The 24,613-nt window shown below is 39.7% G+C and overlaps 1 protein-coding gene across 2 annotated transcripts in view; it reads left to right on the top strand.

Moving 5' to 3' along the window:
• LOC125746618 (uncharacterized) overlaps positions 1 to 19,283 on the top strand; it is a 48,775-nt gene extending 29,492 nt beyond the window's left edge. For both annotated transcript variants that reach the window (XR_007399019.1, XM_049020819.1), the window contains 2 exons: positions 6,750 to 6,824; positions 18,697 to 19,283. Coding sequence is in view for 1 of the 2 variants with exons in the window: in XM_049020819.1 (XP_048876776.1) it covers positions 6,750 to 6,824; positions 18,697 to 18,901 (280 nt within the window). In the remaining variant the exon portion in view is untranslated. The remainder of the gene's footprint in view (positions 1 to 6,749; positions 6,825 to 18,696) is intronic.
• Positions 19,284 to 24,613: the final 5,330 nt, after the last annotated feature.

Genomic DNA, 24,613 nt, shown 5'->3' with positions numbered 1-24,613 from the left:
TTGATTAAAATACTAATTTGCTGTAATTAGTGGGAAAAATAGGATGCTGGTTACTTGATTGGTATTAATTTTTTTCCAGTGCAAACAGTATCAGAGGAACAGCAAGAAACATGTTGCAAGCATAGCAAAACAGGAAGGAAACTTTCAAACATGATTAAAGAATTAATCATACAGCTATTCCATTCAAAACAAGAAGAACATTCAGGGAACACAAGAGACAAGTTCAGGAGATTAGGCCAAGTAGAGGTGTTACCAGAACAGATGAATATTGAGGCATTGTTTGAAGGTTGAGAGGGAAACTGATGCCCAGATGTTGTTTGGTAGCTCATGTCACCATAGGGGAACCACATGAGTGACATCGATGGCATTGCTTTGCTGATTAAAGAGGGTGAATCAGATGTAGGTGTCGATGAGCATTTTGATGGAGCTGAGTGCCTGTCTTTTAAATGCTCTGAAAGGCACCAGTAAGGACATGCTACATTGTGCCAAATGACAATGTAGCATGGTGGGGGAGGGGTCACCAATGGCTGATGGTGGCCCACTGGGATACATTTCCTTCTTGCTGGCACTTTGATTGATGTTAATTTTTAAAGGAACGCAAGACATTTTAATTTTGAATGTTGCGTCTAATGTAGAGAATGTCTGGTGTTTTGTAAAAAGTGCGATGGAGAACTGAGTATAAAGCAGAAATTGTGCTTGCGATTTTGCAGACATGGTTTAGGGATTCGGGCCATGAGTTTCAGGTTTCAGTGATTGTGTTTCAAGTTCCAATTTCGGTGCGTAAACCATAATGAAAAACAGTAGAGTTGCAATACCTATTGAATTGGCAAAGAAATATAGAGAGATAAGAGATCAGACTTCGTGATTGTATGTCTGCAGAGAAATTTTGTGCGGCAAGTTGCAGGCAGAAAACAACAAAGAAAAATATACATAGAAGCAAGACAGATGCATTTCTGACAAAATACAAAAATAAAACGCATAAAGGTTACCCAGCTGTCCTGTTTTGAGTCTTGTTAAAAAACTGACAAAAGGGCATGACTTCAGAATGGTTTTGTGAGGAAACATGGATCAAGGAAGACAGGTTGGTGGAGAAAGAAGGGTGGCAGGGAGTGTGAAAATGTGGAGGACAATGGAGAGGAAGAACAAGAGCAGTGATCCATGAGGAGATAAGGGCCACAGTTATTGACCATGTTGTTAACCATGATCTCTCTTTCAGAGAGAGTGGTTTAAGGCTGTAATCAAACCTGTAGCGTTTAACAGTTGCATCAGTAGCGTGAATTATTTGGCAAACCAAGAGGTGTATCCTTTAATGATAATTGAACTACAGTATTAGAGTACAACACAGTCTTTTTACGTTTTGATTTGTACTGGCATTGTAAACTATATCAATTGTTTTGTTTTTTTATTCAAATATTCAAAGGTTGCCTCCCACAAGAGGGAGAAGCAGAATATTTCAGATGCGCAGGAAATTGCCATTGTTGACATGGAAATTGGCAACAATGCAATAAATCTGCGGGAAATTTGGGACAGAGTGCTGGCAGACAATGTCACATTGAGGACTGTGAATATGGTCAGCACAAGAATAGCCAGAGTCCTAGAGAAACATAAAGTAAGGATGAAGCAGTTGTACACTGTACACTTCAGTATGCCCAGGTAAGATGGTCAGTTCAGTAACCAAACAGCTATATACACAGCTATGCATAATGTAAAGCACTGCAAAGTTGTGGATTTGATATATTTTAGAGAGTCGTGGAAATGGAAGACAGGGAAACTGCACATATATTCATCTTTTAAGATGAAGCTCTATCAAACCTAGAGTAGACATTCCAGAAGATAATTTCCAAGATGCATTACCAGAGAAGGCACAAGATGTAATGTTGATGAAAACTACTTTTTTTTCTTGAACTTGTTACTTTTCACAAGTACGTTACTCACTATATTTAATGATATAGAAAATATAAGACTTATTTTATTGACATACAACTTAATTGTTAGGAATTTCTCTCAGTGTGTTCATGACAAAACAACAACCAATCACAGCATAACATAGGACACATAACATATAAAATCTGCCCATAAACCAGGTCTAATGCAAATAAAAGGATAAAGGATTTTGATGCGAATTGCTGCATTTCTGAATCATTCTTGCACTTTAGTACAGTCAATAAAGTGAGGAGTTATTCTATGCTGAACTACTGATTTATGTGAAAAATCATTCACACTTCAGAGATAAAAGTTCATTTATGTAATGCTCCTAGTTGTTAGTGTTTTTTAAGTCAGTCTCTTATAAGTGACGATGCATGCTTTCTGAGTGAGAATTGTTGCCAGTGTTATAGCTGAACAAGTTTACTTTGAGACAAGTATGAAATCCTTTGGTGGTTTTGAGTGAGTTTTGAAGGTGAGATTAACAGTTTGGTTAAGATGCATGCAGACTATATGAAAAGTTTAGAAAAAATATCTTCAGTATTGACTGATGCTTGTTAGCAGTTAAGAAAACTGTAAAAATATTAAATGTAGTCCTTGGTAGCTATGTGGGGAGGTGGAAACTGTTACCCCTGGGGAAGAAGTTGTTCTTAAATCTTAGAATTGGCTTTGATAGTTCTGTGTCTCTTCCCTGATGGTGAGGGGACAATGATTCCATCTTGGGTAGGCTGGGTCCTTGCTGATATCGCCAGTCTTCTTACGCAGTCTTGCTGATATCGGCAGTCTTCTTACGCAGTCTTGCTGATATCGGCAGTCTTCTTACGCAGTCTTGCTGATATCGGCAGTCTTCTTACGCAGGCATACTGTAGTTAAACATAAAAGAAGAAGGTGGTGTTGTGGTAGTTTTTGCAGTTTTTTTGTAAATATAGTTTTTGTTTTGATTTCAATTTTTGAAAAATGTAGTGTCCTGTTTTCGTTACAGTTTTGGTTTACGATACAACAAGGCCAATGCGCACAAACCTGCACCATCAATCACCGTGGAATAACCCAGATTCTAGCCTAACCATTAACCATTTTCTCAAAGATTAATTCCGTGGAAATTCTAAGGTAGCAGGCATACAACTTTATGGCTTTGATAATGAGTGTATCTAGCAGATACAAGGACAAAGTAGCTATCCACACTAATGGGAATTTAATAAACATGAATAGACAAACTTGCGATGGTTTTGCCTATTTAGGTGGTGCAGAATAGCATCTGTGTGTTTCCTCTTAAAGTGCTCATGCATCGCGCCAGTGTTGCTGTGGTATGTTTCGAAACTTTGCACAGTGTAAAAATCAATATTTATTTTATGACAATTTGATCTACTACCATGATTACGGCGTGATATTGAAGGACAACATTTGGTATAAATGAACTGAAGCATTTTAGAAATCTCAAAAGTGATTTAATTAAATTACTTTTTAAAAACTATGCATTATAATTTTGATGTCAGTGCATTTTCAGCGTCTACATCATCGACTACGCTGAATAATTCAAGTGGCCCTACATCATACAGTTTCTCCAGGGCTAGCTTAGCGTTAGGCTGAGGTGGTACAGAAACAGTGGTGACTATGACAGTAGTAAAGAAGTAGAAAGAACATTCTGCGTTTTACTATCAGGTATTCTGTGTCTGGGGAACAATGTGTCCGTATAATGTCCTTTGCAGTGCACCAATTGTTGTCACCATATATGCACTCCCTGCTTTTCCTCTTACCAGACTTCACACTGACTTACTAGCTCGAAAGCCGCGTTACGAACAGTTGTGTCTGACTGAGACTCCGTAGTAATCATCACACACAGCTGTACATGTTGTGCGAACATGATCCTCAGTCTGATTTTGTCCATCTTATTATCAAGTGACCAGGCACTGGTAAGGAAGATGCTCCACAGGGCTGGTTTGTGCGGGTTAGCCTTTAGCTTAGCTCATAGGCTGGCTCACTTACGCTTCTGTTTATTTTCCCTGCCTCACCTCCGTCACTTCCCGAGCAGCATGGTAGTAATTCCACAGGGTTCTGCCTGGCAACAGAATCTCTGGTGGTAAAGAATTCAGCATTATGGGGTATGACTCTGGTGCTGATCTCTCTCTGATATTGAGCAGTACTTTGTGCTCATAGCACATTCATGCTCTGACTACTCAGATTGGCAAACATGAAATAAACAAAATAACAAAAACCCTAGTATTTAGCGAGCACTGAGCCACTGCATTAGCATGCGCCACCATCTTGTCCATGTAATATCAATTCAGGAGGTATCTGCCAAATTCCCCCACTAGATAACATGAACTCAGCCTCCCCCATGCCTGCCCAACATGTTCAAATGCCACTGATTTTCATACATACATTGCTGCCAGCACACAATCTCACTAATGCAAGTACCTTGCTGTGGCTGTAACTGAATACCTATTGCAAGCAGACAGCAACAAGTGGTTCACTTACTGTACCCGTAGCATTGTAACAGCTTAGATGCCTGATTTAATCAGTTTTGAATCCGGTGTGATTGTTGGTGCCATACTTCAATCCCTCTTGGGGTTTTCATGTACTACATCCTCTAGAGGATTTCAGAGAATGGTGTGATGAAGAAAAAACATCCAATTAATGGCAATCCTGTGGCTAAAAACACATTGTTAGTGAGAGAGGTCAGAGCAGAATGCCAAGATTCATTAATGCTAACAGGAAGGCTGCAAATACAGAAGTAACAGCTCAGTACTACACTGTAGTGCATAAAGCCTCTAAACTCATCTACCCTTGAAGAGGTTCTGTAAGCTAAGATAAATACTACTCTGTATGAGGCGCTATCTAATAAAGCCACTGAGTGTAAAACACAGGACAGACATTCCTCCTTTCCTGGAAGTTCTGGGAGTCCCCCGCAGCTCCCTGACATCCACGAATGATGTGCGATGTCCTGGAATTTGCCTCTCCGCTATTCCACAGCAATAAAATTACCTGGCAAGAAGACCCTAAAGATCTTGGGATAATCATTGATTTGCAGCTGACCTTTGAAAAGCAAATGAAAAAGGTAATTAGTACAGTACAGCTAAAATAAATTTTGGAAATTTAAATTTTAAAATTTAGATATAAGTTAGGAATCACTTATCAACAAATGCTGGCAAGTTGTACATACTTTCTATGATTTTTTCCATATTTGTCATACTGTACCACCACTTGGTCTCAGGTGAGAAAATCCATTGTCAAGTCAATACACAGTCCAAACAAATACACCTTCAAAGTCCTGCAGAAAGCCCAGCTAGGTAGCACCATTGTCATACCATTTCTAAGTGTAACCTTCTGACTTCAGAGCTAACTGTTCAGGGCAACACATGTGCTCTGAATTTGGTTGATCGGCTTTTTCTATCTGGGCTACAAATACTTGGAACTCTACTCCTGGCAGTATTAGACAAAATTTTCTTCGCTTTAAATCACAACTAAAAGTATAGCTGAAATCAAATCAATCTTGCAACCATTAGTCACTGTAAGACACAGGTGTCAAATTCCAGTCCTGGGGGGGCGGAGCCCTGCACATTTTCAGGTTTCCCCTCATTTAACACACCTGATTCAACTCCTTGTGCTAATTATCACACAGCTCTTGAGTTGAATCATTTCTGGTGGAACAGGGAAAGAACTAAGCTATACAGGACTCCAGCCCCCAGGACCCCTCCTGTAAGATATTAAGGATACTGCATTTTTTACTGCATTGTATTTTAGGATTGTTATATATAGGATGCTATATATAGACGACATTTTGTTTTTTAGCTAGCTCTGGGACAGTAGCCACTACTGCTAACTGTTAATTTTGCTGTCAAATAAAATTAAATTTAATGTAATTTAAATAATTAAATATTACAGCCCCACCCACTCTTCAAATTTCACCACCACCCTCTACCAGCACCCCTGTTGACAAATATTTCCGGCAGTGTCCCCCCCCCCCCACCCCTGCAAATTTTACTGAATGCACATCAACACCAGGCTTTGGCAGTATCCAATTTTTAATGCCATCATACTCATACCGTTCTGACATTATTCTGTGGTGTACAGTATTTTGATGATATTTTAAATAGCAATTCTAGTATTTTGTGATATAATTTGATGTTTTGGGGGGTGGGCTGGAGCATTTTTGAATGAACTGTAGTAGTACATGGTATTACCCTACAGTTGCCCCTTACCTGCCTCCTTGAAATCAATATACCTAAGGTAGGATGTCTGAGAAGATGATGAATGCTAGCAAATATTTTTTAATAGGAAGGTGAATCATCAATGTGTAGTGCATCAGTTAAGGGCAAGATGCATATGCGAGCACTGAGGACACACAAATAGAAATAGTATACTGTACATAAACACACACATACTCAAATACCAGAACTAATAAAAGTGTTTATGGCCATTGTTATGTTCCTACTGTGGTTTTTTTGTGATATTTGAATATTCCACTGCGCTTCTGTTATTTATTGAGAATACACAGAGGAGCCCTATGGATCTCGTTAAATATTGCAATTCGTATTTTGCATATACTGATAGACGCTGTACATTAATGGACAAACGTAAACAGATTCCACCTACTTCCAGGATTCTGCTTGAAAAGAAATGTGTAATCTAAAGAAAAATAATATAAAAGATAATATATTATAAAAACAATATTAAAAGAGTAAAGATATTTTGATTATAGTTATGCATTTATATGACACATTAAATGATTCTTTAAACTGCTATGCAAATTCCATATTGCTGCAGTTGAAACAAATAAGTCTCATACACTGTGATTAACAGTCATGGTATTTTCCTTACTTTTTCAGGAGACACTCCTATAGGACAGGCCAGGACATCGAGAACTGTGGCACATGCAGGGACTGTGCCTGCATCATCTACAGGTGGGATGGGCCTTGCCTGTCTGTATGTATGTGTATGTCACTCTTTTAATGTCCAGAACGTGCAAGAGCACACATCACTGGAAAGATCAGTGAAGCATGCTTCATTGGGTGGGAAATTATATATATACACACCACACACACACATATACATACACACACGTGTGTGTATGTGCATGTATGTGTGCGTGTAAATTTAGATATAAATCTGAGGGTCCAGAGCCTATCCCAGAAGCAATGGGCACGAGGCAGGGAACAACCCAGGATGGGGGGCCTGCCCATCGCAGGGCACACTCACACACCATTCACTCACACACGCACACCTATGGGCAATTTAGCAACTCCAATTAGCCTCAGCATGTTTTTGGACTGTGGGGGGAAACCGGAGTACCCGGAGGAAACCCCACGACGACACGGGGAGAACATGCAAACTCCACACACATGTGACCCAGGCGGAGACTCGAAGGGTCTCAGAGGTGTGAGGCAACAGTGCTAACCACTGCACCACCATGCCGCCCACACTATTTGTTTATGCGTTTGTTTATTTACAATACTGTAAGACCAGTAATCACCTAATTGTTGGGGAATGATTGTGCAAATTGCCATTTGAGTGGAATGTGTAATAAATGAATAGGTGCACTTTCAGAGTTACATATTAACTATGACTCAGAGCATTCAGACAAAAACACATTTATTGGCTTATTAGATGGATGGAGTGGGTGACAGGGCTGTCCAGGGAATACCTCGCTTGTCATTCTCATTCCTACTTTAATAAAATGCCTTTACATAAGTTCCAAGGGAGAGATTGAATCTGATGAACATAACCCTGTGCAATACGGTGGCAAAACTGTTCTTACCTCTCGGCTTCAATTTACATAAATTTTCCCAACATTTCTGAATTGCTGAAATGTTGAAGTATATGAAGATTAATATATTTTTGCCCACATATGAATTTATGATAAATATATAACAATCTAACAAGACGGTTGTTGTGAATTTAATGGGACATGGAATTAGATTACTGCTGACGGGGTGAAGTTCAGATTCGGCCCCCCACAGAAAATAAAGTTTAACTTAGCAACACAATTAAGAAAAAAAAAGTAAGACTTATCAGGATGGTAGCCCAAATTCCAGAAAAAAAAAAACCCAAAAATGGCAGGGAAGGACAAGTGACAGCCCAGGTTCGAGTCTCCGCCTGGGTTACATGTGTGTGGAGTTTGCATGTTCTCCTCATGTCGTCGTGGGGTTTCCTCCGGGTACTCCGGTTTCCCCCCACAGTCCAAAAACATGCTGAGGCTAATTGGACTTGCTAAATTACCCGTAGGTGTGAATGTGTGAGTGAATGGTGTGTGAGTGTACCCTGCGATGGGCTGGCCCCCCATCCTGGGTTGTTCTCTGCCTCGTGCCCATTGCTTCCAGGATAGGCTCCGGACCCCCCGCGACCCAGTAGGATAAGCGGTTTGGAAAATGGATGGATGGTCAAGTGACAGTGTTATACCATAAACTGATCATGGTATAACTAAATGGATAAGAAAATAAAAAGCCCCGCCCCACGATCGGCAGATGTCATTTAGTTTTCAAACATTTAGCTGCCATTTGCGATTTGGCTACATCTATAGTCAAACAAATGACTTATTAAAGGTAATTCCATACTGATTATTCCTTTTAAGTTTATTTGTTTAAAATCTGGAATGGAGCTCCAGTGTAGGTAATGTGTTTCCTCTTGGCTGCTCCAGCAGTCTGCAGCCAGACTCTCTTGGACATGACAGCTCTGACAATGAGCCATCACTGGGATTCAAACCCACAGAAATGGGATTCAAACCTACAACCTTCCAAACACAGCTATGAACATTTTTCAGGGTAGACTCAGTTCTAATGGAAAACTGGATTGGATTCTTGCTTTCCTGCCCAAATATCAGCCCAAAATCGATAGCGGGTATTGGATCAATGCCATGTCTAGTTATTTTGTTTCAGCTTCACTTGGAACTGGCACATTCATAGATCAAGATTATATAGTTGAAGCCAACTATCCCACACAGTGGACACAATGTGCTATTCAAACTCAGGTCCAGTATATATTCTTCCACCAGTATATTTTTATTCCTGATGTGTCTGTCCATTAGATTTTCTAGGTAAGGTACAGAACTGGTTTAGGAATGCATACTTATATGCAGTTGGAAACAAAATCGTTGCTGTTGTCATCACTGTATTCTGCCACTGGCACAGTCCTACATCATTGCTGCCCAGAACAGGGCTGCAAACTTTTCTTGGCTGCCTGGTGTGAGATTTTCAATTCAAGACAAGTCTGTATAGCATTTACATTTATCTAACAATTTTATTACCTTGTAAATAGTTCATATGATGTTTTGGGGTAGACTTTTGATGTAGCTAATTTTAAGTTTACAATAGAATAATTTAGTTGTGCGTGAACGTGAGAGTCTGAAAGCGCAAGTGTCACGCCAGATGTGTGAGAGTTAGCAACCTTGCCAGAAGGTGACACTGCGCCGAAAGCCTGTTTGCCATTGGTGACACTGACAGGAGCTGAAACATAGCTCTTGGTGTCAGTGATTCATACAGGCCTTCCTCCTTCAACCAGGCACCCTACATAAGGAGGAATTATTTTAAAAATGCTATAAAGCATCAGGCACATTTGTGCAGGTCACTGCGGCTCATTTGCGTGAAGTTAAATTCAGGATAGACTCTTAAATGGGTCTAGGGTCTAGCACAAAAAGGATTATTTCAAGCAACAATTATAATCTTTTTAAAAAGTATACTAACACGTCATAAAGTACCCTGGAAACATATGTGGAAAAACAGTACAAAATGCATTTGCTTAACTTTGTTATAAAAGCACTTAAATGGTTGCATGCTTTTGAATCACGCATATACTTTTCTCATCAGCGCGGTCATGCCCACCATGCATAATTCATTATTTTTAACTATGACAAAGAAATGCATTAGTGTTGTTTATTTTGATTTGCAAATTGTGTGGCATCTCAGCTGAGACAGAGTTTAATCTGAGCCTTTTTTGTATAAGTAATATGTATTCGTGCTACTTGATTAGTCCTATATATCAGTACAAAACGATGCAGGTTTAAAGTTTAGTTAAAATTACAAAAGAAAGTGTGTATAAACAGTGAAATACATATATAAGCATGCAGAGCTGACTGGGCAGTCCTAATATGCAGTGGGAGCAATTAGTGTTTAGTGTGGAATGGAGCAAAGTTTGTCTGAGTAGTGAGAAGTTTAGCTAAACATCAGCCAAACGTTTTTCCTATTATTAAAATCTGCCCAGAACAAAGCAACACTCAAGTACATTTTAATTTATAAATTATTCATTGGATTTTCAGTTTTCATATCTGAAATATATTATTAATTATGTGGGCTCAATGGAAATAAAGTTAATGAGATTTTTTTTTTGTTCCTTTGGAGATTAAAAGTAAGCACTACAAATTATAACACACACTGGCTTTGAAAGTTTAGTCAGGTGCCTTATACTTTTTACTGCAGTTTGTACAAGCTTAACCTATGTAGCTCCACATTCCGTTCATTCAAAATTTCATTAGGGTTGCCAGCATAACACAATAACCTACAAGCTGAAAGATATTTCAGTATTAAGGAGCTAACTAGTGATATCTGACTTAGGGACATGTTTACCTTTTGACCATCGCTCCTAAAACTGCAGCCAAGCAGTGTGTAGAGCAGACTGTACTGTATAGCAGTGTTTCCCAACCTTTTTTGAATTGTGTACCCCCTGAGAGATTTTCTCATACCACAAGTACCCCCTTTGTCAAATGTGTTGATGATTCAATAGTTTATGTCTTTTTTTGCTCTTTTCATTGATAAAAGCTGGGTTTGTTATTCATTAAGCAACACATCCCAGATAGATTTTCTTTCTATACCAGGGCACAGCTAATGGAATGGCTGATAATATTTACCCATCATCAGGGAAATTAAATATAAAAATTTTTTCCACGTACCCCCTGTAATGTGTTCGCGTACCACTAGGGGTACGCGTACCCCCGGTTGGGAATCACTGCTGTATAGCATGAACTGCAGAAAAAGTGACCTCTAGTGGCGTTCAGGTGACTCTTAAAGGAACACCGTAATTGGTTTTAGTTTTAAACTGCAGAGTTAAAGGACACAGAAATTAAGTTTAAGAAACCACATGACTTGTGACTGATTTAAATCTGGTTTAAACCCTAAAACAGAGCTAAGCTAATTCCCCAGGATTTGAAACCAGGATGGAACTAAAACCCGAGTTATGTGGACATCGGTCTATTGAATGCCAATGACTTGAGTGACATGGGGCACGTGGAATGCCGATACTGTGGCGTGGCTGAGTGATTGCTGCTGTGGCAGCATTACAGGTGGCCAATGCAGGGGATGATGGTCTGCACATTCTCAAGCAAGAACAGCTACGGTAGGAACAGGAGAAGGACCCTGTCCTGTCCAGAGGGCTGAGGTGGCTGATGGCAGGATGGTGAACAGAATGGAAGGTGATGTTGGCGCTTGACCCTGAAAAAAAAAATTTCATAAAACTCAGTAGGACACACTAACACTGCAAGAGGGTTTAGCTGGAAGATGTTGGATGAGGGTGTCAACATGCTGCAGCTAGTGGTGCCCTGGGCACTCCGACCACAGGTCTTCTGGAACGTCCATGGTGGGATCACCAATATGCTGCAAGGTCTCCAAGGATGTTTTTATTGGAAGTGATGCAGGCAAGATTCACGTGTGGCGATGGGCGGCAGGGCCAAATGCCATGGTACTAGCACACTCCCCACTCTTTGCACAGGGCTACTACGTGGGTCTGTGGGGCAAAGGCAAAAATGTTGCCATAGGCAATCCGGAGTAAGTGACTATTTGGCGGCATGGAGGCCTATTGCGTCAAACTGGAGGAAGCTGCACAGATCAACAGCAAACAAGTCCAGCCAATGTCCCTCTTAGCAGAACTGACTGGTCTGTTGTTCCCTCATGCTGGCAGCCACCCAATAGCCCTGCTGTTCCACCGGCGTGAGATGTAGAGCGCTTGCAAAGTGCTTCCCCCTAAAACTGGCTCCAGGTACACAGCAGAGTCCCCCGCTACTCTTCCTGAAGTGCCATGCCACTTGGCGGGAGTACGGCTCCCATCCCACTGTACTTGATAAATTAACTAGTATCATGTACCTCCCAAGGCATGCTGGGACACATGTCCATGAGGCAGAGAAAACCCAGCAACTCTCCTGGCATGCAACAATATATTAAGTTTAAAATATATTTTTTCTTGAGTTATATATATATATATATATATATATATATATATATATATATATATATATATATATATATATATATATATATATAGGCTAAAAGTTGCTGACAGTCCAGAAAAGCTGCAAAAAAATCAACACTGCATATTATCCTTACCTCAGACCTTTTCACTTGTCTTTCCTTGTTCAAGGACTCAAATTAATCTCGGCTCATTGTTCCCACTGCATGTTTGGACTGCCTAGTCAGCCTTGCATGTTTGTTTATGTACTTCAATGCTTGTATACACTTGTTATTGTAATTTTGATTAAACTTCATAGCTGTGTCATTATGCCTGTGCTGTGTTTTGAGTGGGATGGATCGGTGTTGACCTGAGCAGTGAGCATTTACAGGACTTGGCATCGGCATTGATATTTGAGTGTTAGGTTCAGTGCTGAGCTGGACATCTAGTTTCCATGTTTGTGAAGATGAATTTAACCTGTAGAGAGCACAAGATATTGGACGGGAAGGCGTCCCATCACAGGGCACTCACTCACATAAGATTACATGCCAAGGGTAATTTAGATACAATTCTTTGAAATTACCTGTTTTTGGAGATCAGGAGGGAACCTGTACAACCAAAGAAGTTAAAATGAAAAAGCAACTGGACTGCAAATGTTTTACCAACTCTACCTCTAGTGAATAAATCAGTGCGAAACTGAAAAATTATCTTTGATAGCCTACTATGGACCAGAGTGCTGTTTTCCCACATGCTGCTTGGGCAATTGATTGTTACAGAGGTTTCATATGTACGTGGTATTGATTGCATTTAACACACAGACAATGAGGGCTACATGACGGGCAGGTGCAGACTATAACACTAAGGTTAGGATAGATGTCTTTACTGATAAAATAGTCATAGATATTCTAATATAGTTCTCTCTTGCACCACACTGCACACTGCGGCCCAAACCCAACACAGAAGGAAGTCATGCTCTTACTGCATGCTTGGCCCATTAAGCCACGCAACAGCCTGCGGAAGCATGGGAACAGACAGGGATCTGTGAAGCATGCAAGACTAGGGGAAGATAAACTGGGATGACCAGCGACACCAGTTGGCCAGACAGGGACACTGGTGTCCAGTTTTATCTCCGAAATTCAGCCATGAGAGTGTGTGGGGCCACAAGCTTCTTAACACTTTTCACACTCGGATAATAACCATGACCTGAAATCACATTTTGCATTTGCATAGATTAATTCACTGTCCTTCAACACTGTTAAGCTGCTTGTCACACTGTGGCAGTTCGATTTGATGAGTCACCCTTATAGTATAGCGAGACAGACCTTTTTGTATTTTTTGCATTTGTCCTTTTTCGGCACAGTGGAGTTTGTTACTCAGAGTGGTTCTGTCATCCCATCACCCCCATTGTGATAAAACAGCTGCACTGCTGGCTGGGCAGGTCACCATCCACTGCTGTCCTGGTTGTGTATGGGTGTCTGTGTCAGGTTCTCCTTTTTGGGGGTGGAGTGTGCCTCAGTGGCTTAGGGTCATAAGGTTGCCAGTTCAAATCCCATGGTTTGCAAAGTGCCTTCACCACCGGAACCTTGAACAAGGCCCTTAACCCCATTTGTCACAGGAACAGGCTAAACCTGCTGTCTTGGTCATCATCACGCTCCTTCAGATAAAACTGTCTGCTAAATCAAACATGTAAGTCTCCTAAATGAAAAGAGGTCAGTATTGTGTCTTAGCTAGGAAGTGGGGGGGATATCACAAGAAGTATTATAAGTCAAAATGTGTTGTTTGAATGTATGTCACACTAAATTGAGCTTGCACTGCCTCAGTGACACGCAGAGGGAGATGCAGAGGAAGACGATGATTCCCCCCTAGGAGCTGGTATTTGCTTACAATCACTTCAGGTTTACTCTCTAGGGAGCTCATGCCCAGGAACCCAGTGCATTGTGACAGTAGCTTCTTGTTCAAAGTGCTTGGAAAGTGTGTGGCTCCGTGTGGGTTGGGAATCGGTTTCCTGATCCCAATACTGCTGGACATGTGAGTAAGGCCCTTAATCCCCAAAACTGTCCCAGGGGTACCAGAGAAAATGGCTGGTCATGCACTATGCTTTGCCTGAATATGGGTGTCTGTCTGTCTCATAGGAGAGCAATTCGGACAAGCAAAAAAGAATTTCCATGTACCTGTATTCATCCTTATACAAATAAAATATCTTGTACATACAGTTGGATTGAATTGATATCATTTTAAGTTCTACATCAAGATAATCAGAATGGTATATTTTTATGGGGCTTGTTGGGGTACCTGCACTTAGCCTAGCTGTAACGAATTATGAATGATTCATGCAACCCGCAGATGTTCGAAAAACATCCTCTTTTTAGGTCTCTTCCTGGGTCTCTGTCTAAATAAAAACCCGAAAATGCCGACCAAAACATTTTTTCAAATGGGATGAACTTAGAAGCAATTGAAAAAAGATAATTCGGCATGAATAATCTTTCCATCCATCTTATACTGGTCAGGATGCCTGGGAGGAATCACATATCACAAATAAACAGAATCCCATCAGAGATCAGCTGCATTAAAGAACAAGAAAAAATAACATGAAGAGCATTATGTTATACAGGGAAATTGAACTAGCATAGTGTTTATTTAACTATATACAAGATAACTGCAGTATATTTTTTCTTGGAATAACAGTTGCACATGTTTATTTTACTTGAAGAGAGAGATGCAGAGCCTTTACCAAATAGATCTGAATGGAATCCACTGGTAATACTTTACTCATACTTTACTGATCATAAATGCATTGCACTGGACAGAAGAGCTCATGACTCATGTGCTGAATGAAGAGGATACCGCTAAGCATCATTAATCAAAACGTTTGAGGTAGGAAATAAGAACATTCTGATCTGGTGGAGATCAGATCACTCACAAACTGTCTGTAAAATGAACTTAAACCTGATTGGTTGGGAGAGATAACCAATTAGAAAGACAGATGTCAGACCAGCCAATCAGATGTCTTTGTCCCGTCTCTTCTAGTTGCTTAGACCCACCCCTCTACAGTGTGCTTGGTTATCTCTGAGACCATTCAAGTGACCAAGCATACCTGCCCTCAATCCATCCTGGAAGGGGAGCTTAAACAATTTCCTTCTTGAAACACCTAAAGGTGATATTTAGGGGCTGTTCAGAGAAATCGCTACATCCTCTTTCCTGTGTGGGGTTGTGTGACTCATAATGAAAGCAGTAGCCATCAGCTAATGCTTCCTGGCACATACAGAGGTGAAGTAGACAGCTATATATGGGAAGAAGTGGTTGGTGGTAACTAAATTGAGACAAGAAAATAGATATTATCATTGGGTGGAGATAGGGAAATGGAAGGAAAGTGAACAATTCAATTCAAAAACATGATTTTCTTAGTATTATAGTTCTTGTTTTATTTTCAATAATTTCTTCATCATTCACTGGCTAGATGTGTGTATGTCTGTGTGGGTCATGTATATATTACATTATGGGGACCAAATGTGTCCAAAAATCTGTTATTTTAATGTTGTGGGGACCACCTTTTCTGTCCCCACAAGGGGAAACCCATTCTTATAAAAATGCAATAAAAAAACTAAAAATGGTAAAAGTTTCGTGTTTTGTTTGGTTACTTATGGTTAAGATTAGAACTGGGTTGGGGTTAAGGTTGTCATGTTGGGATTAGAGTTTCCCCTTAGAAATGAATGGAGAGTCCCCACAAAGATATAATTACAAATCTGTGTGTGTGTGTGTGTGTGTGTGTGTGTGTGTGTGTGTGTGTGTGTGTATTAGTGTCTATGACTAACCTGACTTCTTCCTCCATTTTTTGGGTCTCCAACATCTTAATTTCTTCTGCTACATCAAAACACACTCAATACTCCAAACCACAACAGACACTTAAAGGGCAGTTAAGTGGAGTTTTCTGGGATCTGAAAGCCGTTTGAACATTTCAAATCCACTTCCATGTTGAATCCCGTGGAAGCTTACGACTGATGTGCTGTCAAAGCAAGTACACATACAAAGTCAGGCAACAGGTACTTCACACACATATGAAAGAACAGCAAGGTTCATATAAGACTATCAAGCATTTTTCTTATCTCAATTATATGACAATGCATGATGTTTTTTACATGTTCACTACAAGGCACTGTTTCTTATTGAATGATTATGGCCACATTCATACCAAAAAACACTTGACAACTTCACTCATTGTCTGTGTGTTTTGTTCTCAGAACACAAAGTGAGTGTGTCTACTGAAAATGCCTGTTCCCTTTTAAGTGTGTACAGGTTCTAGGATATGTGGGATCAAAAACGTCTACGATGTGTATCACGGTTTTGTAAATCTCACTTTTACCTTTCATATCAAGCGCCAGTTGTTGTATGAACATTTCCTCCCTCGCAAGAATTTAGAAACACTCTTTATAAATGAGATGCCAGGTTCATTTGTATCTCGTAGTGGAGCCGCTGCAAAACTGGGCTGGCAGTTCTTTGCCTGTAAATAGGTAATTGGATATCCTGCATTGGTCGCTCACTCTACTCTTCCGTGTGATGACGTCATCATTTTTTCAGGGGCGGCTAGGGGTTGGGTGTGAAAATGCGGCTTTCGCGGCTAGCTCTGCATTCAACTTATGAGATATCCGCCGTTTTGAATAATTTATTTATCCTTGATTTTCTTATTTTTTACCGGATGAAAATCGGTTCAGTATTTGCGGAGCAACAACAATTTGAAAACAAGGTAACTTTCACGCACTAAATAAAAATCGAAAGAATCGTGGGGCATCGATTATTTGCGCACAGGCATATTTATTGCACCCTAAATGTGAAAATTGCCAACTATGATGACGATTGATGCATGCCCACACTGTACAATCGTGTGCCCACTTCAGGATGATTGAAGATTGAAGGGATTTTATAACCACTCCGATTGCTGTGCGGAGGATGGATCAATATCACGTGACCACCGATCTGGCTCCTGATTGGTTGGACATCATGCCAGTTAATGCAGATACCCCCAAGTAAATTTTCATTTCAACATTCAACAACATGTTGCAAAACAAATCACTAAGATTGGTTAGATATTGGCAAAGTTATGGTTGTTTAAGTGCACCATACCCTATTTACAATTTCTTACATTTACTGAACGAGGTGCAGGCGTCCCTCCGCTTATGCAGAGCGAAGTTGTTCTAAGTAGTCACAGTTTTTTTCTATAGTTCTAATTGTAATTACATTAGAACAAAAGGCCGATTTCAGGCATATTAAATCTTCAATATCTCTGGTTCCATTAAAGCTATCTTGACAAATGAGGTATCATTTTTATGGTTTTTTAATGTCTTTCCATTAAAATAGGTTATGAAGCTAATCAAGACACCTTGGTGAACAATTTCCAAGTACCTACTGTAAACGATCCACTCACATCTCACCCATTCTCTCTCAGCTGCACTGGTTACCAGTTCAGTCTCGTATCAAATTTAAAATATTGCTTCTCACTTATAAAACACTACATAACCTCACTCTGTACTACCTCAGTGACCTCTTAACTCCCTACTCACCCTCTCGCTCTCTCAGATCCACTAATAATAATCCTTGCCGGTCCACCCACCAGACTTTCCACTCTGGAACTCCCTTCCTCAGTCACTTTGTTAATCTTCTTCTTTCTCTTCCTTAAAATTTCTCTTCTGTTTCTGTGTAAACCGACCATGGGATTGTAAAAGGTGCTATATAGCTGGAACTTATAATAATAATAACAATAAAAACAACAATAAAAGCAATAATAATAATAATAATTATTATGATTATTATTATTATTATTTACAGGCACTTTTTCTTGCGGCCAATAACCAAAACACATTTATTGGTTTTAACATTTCCAGTTGATCCATCCAGTAATTCTAGAAATTGTATAGGATGGGGATGTTGGAGGAGTAAGGATTAGATGGGGGGGCTGGCCGAGGAATACATTGTTGTTTCTCTGACAGCATTCTACTGTAATATAAATATTTAAAACCTGACGGAGAGTGTACATGAGTATGCTTCCTGCATGGGCATGGGTTCTAGTGAATTAAAAGGATTTTAAAATCTCTGCTATTTCTCTCTGAAAGCCCAGTAGGAAACCAGGGGTATGTTTGCATCAGCACTGTGATGAAATATACACCTCCAATGCACCAATACCTTTAAGATATGAAACTCATTAAAAAGCTCTGATAGTTTTACTGCTAACAACGTCTATCATGAAGAACATTTTATTTACGTGAACTTTATTTTAGTCCTGGAAGTAAAAGATCTAAGTTTCATGCCATCCAAAGAAAGCTCCAGGAGAATGATAGCATTAGGACAGAGAAGTAATGCCATGCCATTTCCTAACGCTACTACTGACTCCTTTTCTCTCTCTCCTCTCTTCCCCTTCCCCGGTATTCCCTCCTTTTTTCTCTCTCCTCTCTCCCCTCTTCCTTATCTCTCATCTCTCCTGGTATTCCCTCCTTTTCTCTCTCTCCTCTCTCCCCTCTTACTTATCTCTCATCTCTCCTGTTATTCCCTCCTTTTCTCGCTCTCCTCTCTCTCCTCTTCCTTATCTCTCTTCTCCCCTGTTTTCCCTCCTTTTTTCACTCTCGTCACTCCCCTCAGCGTCGAGCATGACTTCAGGCTCCAGGAGGGCCAGTTCACTCGTGCCTGGAGGATAATGGAGCCTCCCACCTCCTCTCCGACAGCCCCATCCCTGGGGTCTGCCTCTCATGCTGAGGAAACCTCCTCGTTCATCCAAACCCCAAATGCCACCCGACCCTCCCATGTTGCCAAAAAGGGGAGGAGAAGATGCTTCTGGTTCCTGTGAGCTCTGCTGGATGTTTATGAAGATATGAGAAAAGGCTGACAAATGAGCAGACCAGCAGATGTGACTCTTAAATCAGACGGCCAAAGTAAAAAGAGTAATAAAGGGTTGTTCATCTTCATCATGGATACATGATGGTCTGAACACCAGCTTTTATAATTTTTGAAAGATTTATCAGAAATTGGTTACTAATATCCTTGCTTAACTTTTCAACTAATTAAGAAATTCCCGACTTTAATGCAAACATGCCAAGAGATACCGATAAACTAATATTGTGATCATTAATAAATATTGAACAATAACTGTATATAATAGAGAATTCCACAGATCATGAATGCTATATTTCCGAAAACATGTACTACTCTATAAAGTATTTTACTACTCACTTTGGGTGTTTTTTGTCTTTGGTCTTTGTCAAGGTCAGTAGCCGGGTTTCATACATTAAGCTAAAGAAAATATATACAGAACATATATAGAATGCAGAGATCAATAAAGCATTAAAGCGGAGTGAAGGTCCAGTTCCAGATATGGAGCCACTCAACATGGTGATGAATAAACCTTCTGATTTAATCAGGGTGTGTGAAGATGCCAGGCAAAAATGTTATAAAGTACTGGTAAACAAAAGAGAAGGAGCATGAGGGAGAGGAAAGAGAGAACTAATACAGCATCATAAATGAAAGTAAATTATTGTAAAATGCTGGGGAATTTATTAATTGTAAAACCGTAATGGTATATAAATATTTGGGTATGAATTCACAGCATTAACATAGTGTGCTAGTTATCTATATACAGTCGCTAGAAAAAGTATGTGAACTCTTTAAAATTACCTAATTTTCTCCATTAATTGGTCATAAAATGTGACCAGATCTCCATCTTAGTCACAATCATGCACAAATGGAATATGTTGTAACTGATAACATACAAATAACTGAATTGTTCTGTCTCGTACTGAACATATCATTCAAGCATTCACAGTGTATGCTGGAAGAAGTATGTTAATCCTTAGGCTAATGAATTCTGCAAAAGCCAAAAGGAGTCAGACGTTACCAAACCTGGAGACTGGATGTGTGGGATACAGCTTCCCTGAATTATTTAAAAAAACTCAAACGTTTTGAGTTCGTTATTCATGAGAAGCATGTGCTGATGTTAACCATGCCTCATAAAAAAAAAGATTTCAGAAGACACCTACTGTATGATCAAGAACTGCTAGAAACGGCTACAAAGTCATCTGAAAGAGTTTAGATCAGTCCACAGTTAGAGAAATTGTCTATAAACGGGGAGAGGTTAGTGGCTGAGGCTACTCAGCCAAGATGACTCCAAAGGCAAAACGTAGAATGCCGAATGAGGTAAAAAAATAATAATAATCCTAGATTAGCTAAAGGCTTGAAGGAATCATTGCCACTGGTTAGATTCTCTCTTCATGAATCTGTCATATGCAAAACACTGTACAGGTATGGTGACCATGGCAGGACTCCACAGCGGGAGCGGCAGCTGTCCAAAAAAGAACATTGCTGTACATGGAGTAAGCCGAAGACCACCTTCACACTCCATACTGCCACTGGGAGAATGTTTTGAAAGTAAGGTTGAATCGTTTGAGAAGAACATACATGACGTAAAAAAGGGCACCAGCATGAAATTATCCCAGTGGTGTGGTGCAGTGGAGGAATCTTCATGATTTTGGGCTGCTTTGCTGCCCCAGGGCCTGAACAGCTTGCCATCACCAAGGGGAAAATTCATTCCCAACATTATCTAGGTGTCTTAGAGGATAATTTCAGGGTGGCTGTCTGCCAGCTGAAGTGCAGTAGGAGCTGGGTGATGCGGCAGGATAGTGACCGCAAACATCAAGGTAAATCAACCAGAGACTATAGCCTGAATTATGACATCGACACGTTTATGGAATCTGCTTTCGCTTTCATCAGCAAACTGACATAAGACATTATACCTAGATTTACCATAACAACAATACATGTCCAGACTAGAAACTGTGCATAGACACAATCATCTTGGATGCAATAAACACCCTCAACACTCCTTATACATAGGTGTCAGCATCAGTGCCCATATGACCCAGCAATTTTTCCCATAATAAGAAATGTAAGTTGGATTAATCTGTACTACATGCCAAAATGTTTGCCTATTTGCACCTGTATAAATACATACCTAACAGCTAAAACCCATAAATAAAAACTTTAAAACCCATAAATATATTAAATAAATGAAAATTTACCTATTTTACTTTTTGGTTTACTGCTATCACTAACCCTTCTTAGGACCCCTGGTGGCTCATTTAAAAATGAAATGGCAACAAAAGCAAAATAACACAAGAATATTCATAGCACAATTTGGTGGAGATGTTCACTGCATGAGCATTCGCGGTAGACTGACTCATATACAAGCATTCTATCCTTTGTTTATGCATAAATAGATGCATGCTTTCTGAGGCACGTTTTAGCACAAAAGGGTTGGCTGATCGAGAACCTAAAATATGTTTGACAACAGAGACATGAAACAATATGATTAAGAACCGAATTGTACGAGATGTGAGACTTTCGAGAACCAAGGTTCCACTGCAGGTTTTCTGCATTAATTGCTAATAAGATATGATTGTATCTTCATCCAGGTCACAATATTGAATAAATGTTGTTCAGCTAAGTGAAGCTGTCATTCAAGGGACTTAGAGGTCCGTGTGAGTGTAATCGTGCTGAACATGACCAATCATAAGAGGGCCAGGGTCACCCTTGGTTTCCGCCCCCAAACTCAGCATCAGCCAAGTCAGCAATGATCTCCCAGATGTGGATGTACAGCATGCAGCTCGGGTTTTGTGTCAGTGGAAAGAGGGTGTAAGGCAGTTACAGCACTCCCAAGGTTTTTAATGTTAATGCACATTTGGTATTGTTTTCATGTTTACATAAGGCATTGACTATGTGATTATTTGAATGTCCTTGCAAACATAAAGTATATAGCGCTGCAATTTGTATTTATGGATATCAACATAAAACTTGGAGAAAATATTTCATTTGTGTATCAGTACTGTTTCAATATTTTCAGCACACTTTAACACTATCGTGATGATACTGATAACCATGATAATTTTGGTGACTTTAATTTTCATACCATTTCATTTCTAGTTCAAGTAAAATTTCACAATAAATAAATAGCTGGGTTGTTACACAAAGCTATCTATAAGTATCACTTACAGAGGTCACGGTCATTGTGCCATCCGCCATGTTTTCCACTTTGGACTTGCTGGAGATTTTTGAAATAACAAACCAGGTAGTTCCAAAGGGTTCACATACTTTATCATAAATGATGTGAGTGCACTTCAGCATCGATGCCATCTATATCTACAATCCATCAGCACATTTGTAACTTCTCATTTAATTACCATATACAGTATGTGTACTAAGAATGTAACTTACAAGAGCACCCAATCCACATTGTCCTGATATGCTGTAAAACTGCATATGAAACTAGATTATGTCTTTCTATGTATTTGTACTGACAGCCATATTTCATTATACTCCCTCCCTTAATTAATGCAGGAAATAGGGGAGAGTTCATCATGCCCTCTTTGGAGCAATGCAGTTCATCATCGCTATTGGGCTAAAGTGTTGAATTATATCAATATTGAATTGAAGTGTTTTTACTTAATTTTTACTTTCACTTTTTTTCAAATAATTATGCAACCTAACAGATGTATGCTTTTCACCGATTAAGTATGAGATGAAGTGCTTTCTGAATGAAAAACAGAATGATGTAAACAAAGACAAGCTCAGCATCAGTAATGCCTCTGAGTACTGCTCACAGCAGAGGAGGGCAACTCAAAATTTATATGATCACATTTGGAAGTGCAGTTATTTCCCTGAACGGACATGAAATTTATAATCGTTCCCATGTGCAAGCATGTGAAACTGCATGTAGTGAAAATGTGGTGAACATGCTGGTGTCTGCACCCGACCCGTGTGTGTAACACTCTGAACAGGTAAGTAGGAGGTTATGTGCATGTTGTTCCATATCCTTAAATTTCATAAAATTAACAATACTAAAGATAGGACCATTTCAAAGCAGACATTGTGCGAACAAACAGCCGATTAGAATTTCTGAGTAATAAGTGTTCAGTAGTGATTTATTTGCTTCTTTTGTCATGTTTTTATGTCAATAAGTACGACTGCATTCCAGTTCTGGATAATGGAATAAGTTGTTTAGTAAATTAAAGACTAGTGGAAAGATGGTCATATGGGATTAACAAAGGAAGAAAAATAAATAACCAGCTGGAAGCAAAGCAGATTTACTACTTTTGTAGAGACATTTTATTTTTATATCAACAATAAATGACAAAAAGGATTCTAGAATAATACTATGAACAAGGCTGATATGACAAAAAGGTGATATGTCAGTACAAGGCATTAAGACAGGAATGGTATTGAAATTGTGGTAGTTTCTTGCTCTGCCCTCTGACTATAAGAATTTGTAAGGTAATGCTGCATATTGTGGTCATGATTTGCTAAGTAATCCTGTGTTAGTAACACCTGTGACCTTGAATAGGGCTGAGCTGGCCATCTGGCATTCCAGGCATTTTCCCAGTGGGCAGGAGATGGGGGCCAGCAAAATGCACCATGGGGGACTACAAAGCATTATGTAATAACACCGCATTATGTAATAACTCGACAAAATGTAACAAATGTATAGCCTACAATGTGCTTTTATATTGCAGCATTAATATAACATCATCATCATCGTCATCATTAATATTACATTGCCCAATGAAGAGAAGCAGTGTGTTTTTGTGATCCATTTCCAGTTACTTCCGTGTCTCTGTGAGAGAATAGCAGGTAAAATTACAAATAAAGTAGGACATGGAAAATAATGGGTGGGTTTGATCACTCATTTATGATGAGGTTACAAACTACTTCAGTTGCAAAGGCTTTGAAAATCACTCATTACTAAATGAATGATCTTAAGTAACTATGAGACAACAAACTACTTCCCATCAAAACTTCTGGGAAAGTCACTCTGAAAATTTACCTACATTTCTATTCATTTTCCGTAAGCACTTCTCCAGAGTCGCAGGAGGTCAGAAGCGTACGGGAACAAGGCAGGGAGAAGTGCCAGCCCATCGCAAGGCACATCTGCTCACCGCTAGAGGTTTGGATAATGGATAATGGATGGTATGTCATTTAACCTTTTTGTCATATCTTCATGCATACCGATGGGCTATTTGGCAACTCCAATTAACCTCAGCATGCATTTGAACTGTGGGAGGAAACCAGAGTACCTGGAAGAAACCCCGTGATGATAATGGGAGAACATTGAAACTTCACACATGAAGCCATGCTAGAGAGTGGGATGCTGGTCCTAGAGGTGTGATGCAATAGTGCTAACCACTGCACCACTGTGCCTCCCGCCTATTCATGATCACGGGCGATCCAGTGCCTATCCTGGAGGCTATGGGCGCAAGGCTTACCTAAATTTATCTAATGAAAATTTGTTACATTTTGGTGAGTTATTGCATAAAGCAGACTTATTACATAATGCCTTGTTATATGTTTAACCCTGAATTATCTCAATATATATCTCAGGTTAAAAAGAGTAATGACTCAAGACTGCATTCTGTTACTAGGAATATTTTAGCCAAATAGCACATGCAAATGAAGGGTTTTATTTGAGTGGAAAAGTTGCTCACTGTTATGTATCCAATCTGTAAGTAAACAGTTT

The sequence above is a fragment of the Brienomyrus brachyistius genome, chromosome 7 (genome assembly GCF_023856365.1).
Source record: "Brienomyrus brachyistius isolate T26 chromosome 7, BBRACH_0.4, whole genome shotgun sequence".
NCBI lineage: Eukaryota > Metazoa > Chordata > Actinopteri > Osteoglossiformes > Mormyridae > Brienomyrus > Brienomyrus brachyistius.
This window is presented reverse-complemented; position numbering and strand designations above follow the sequence as displayed.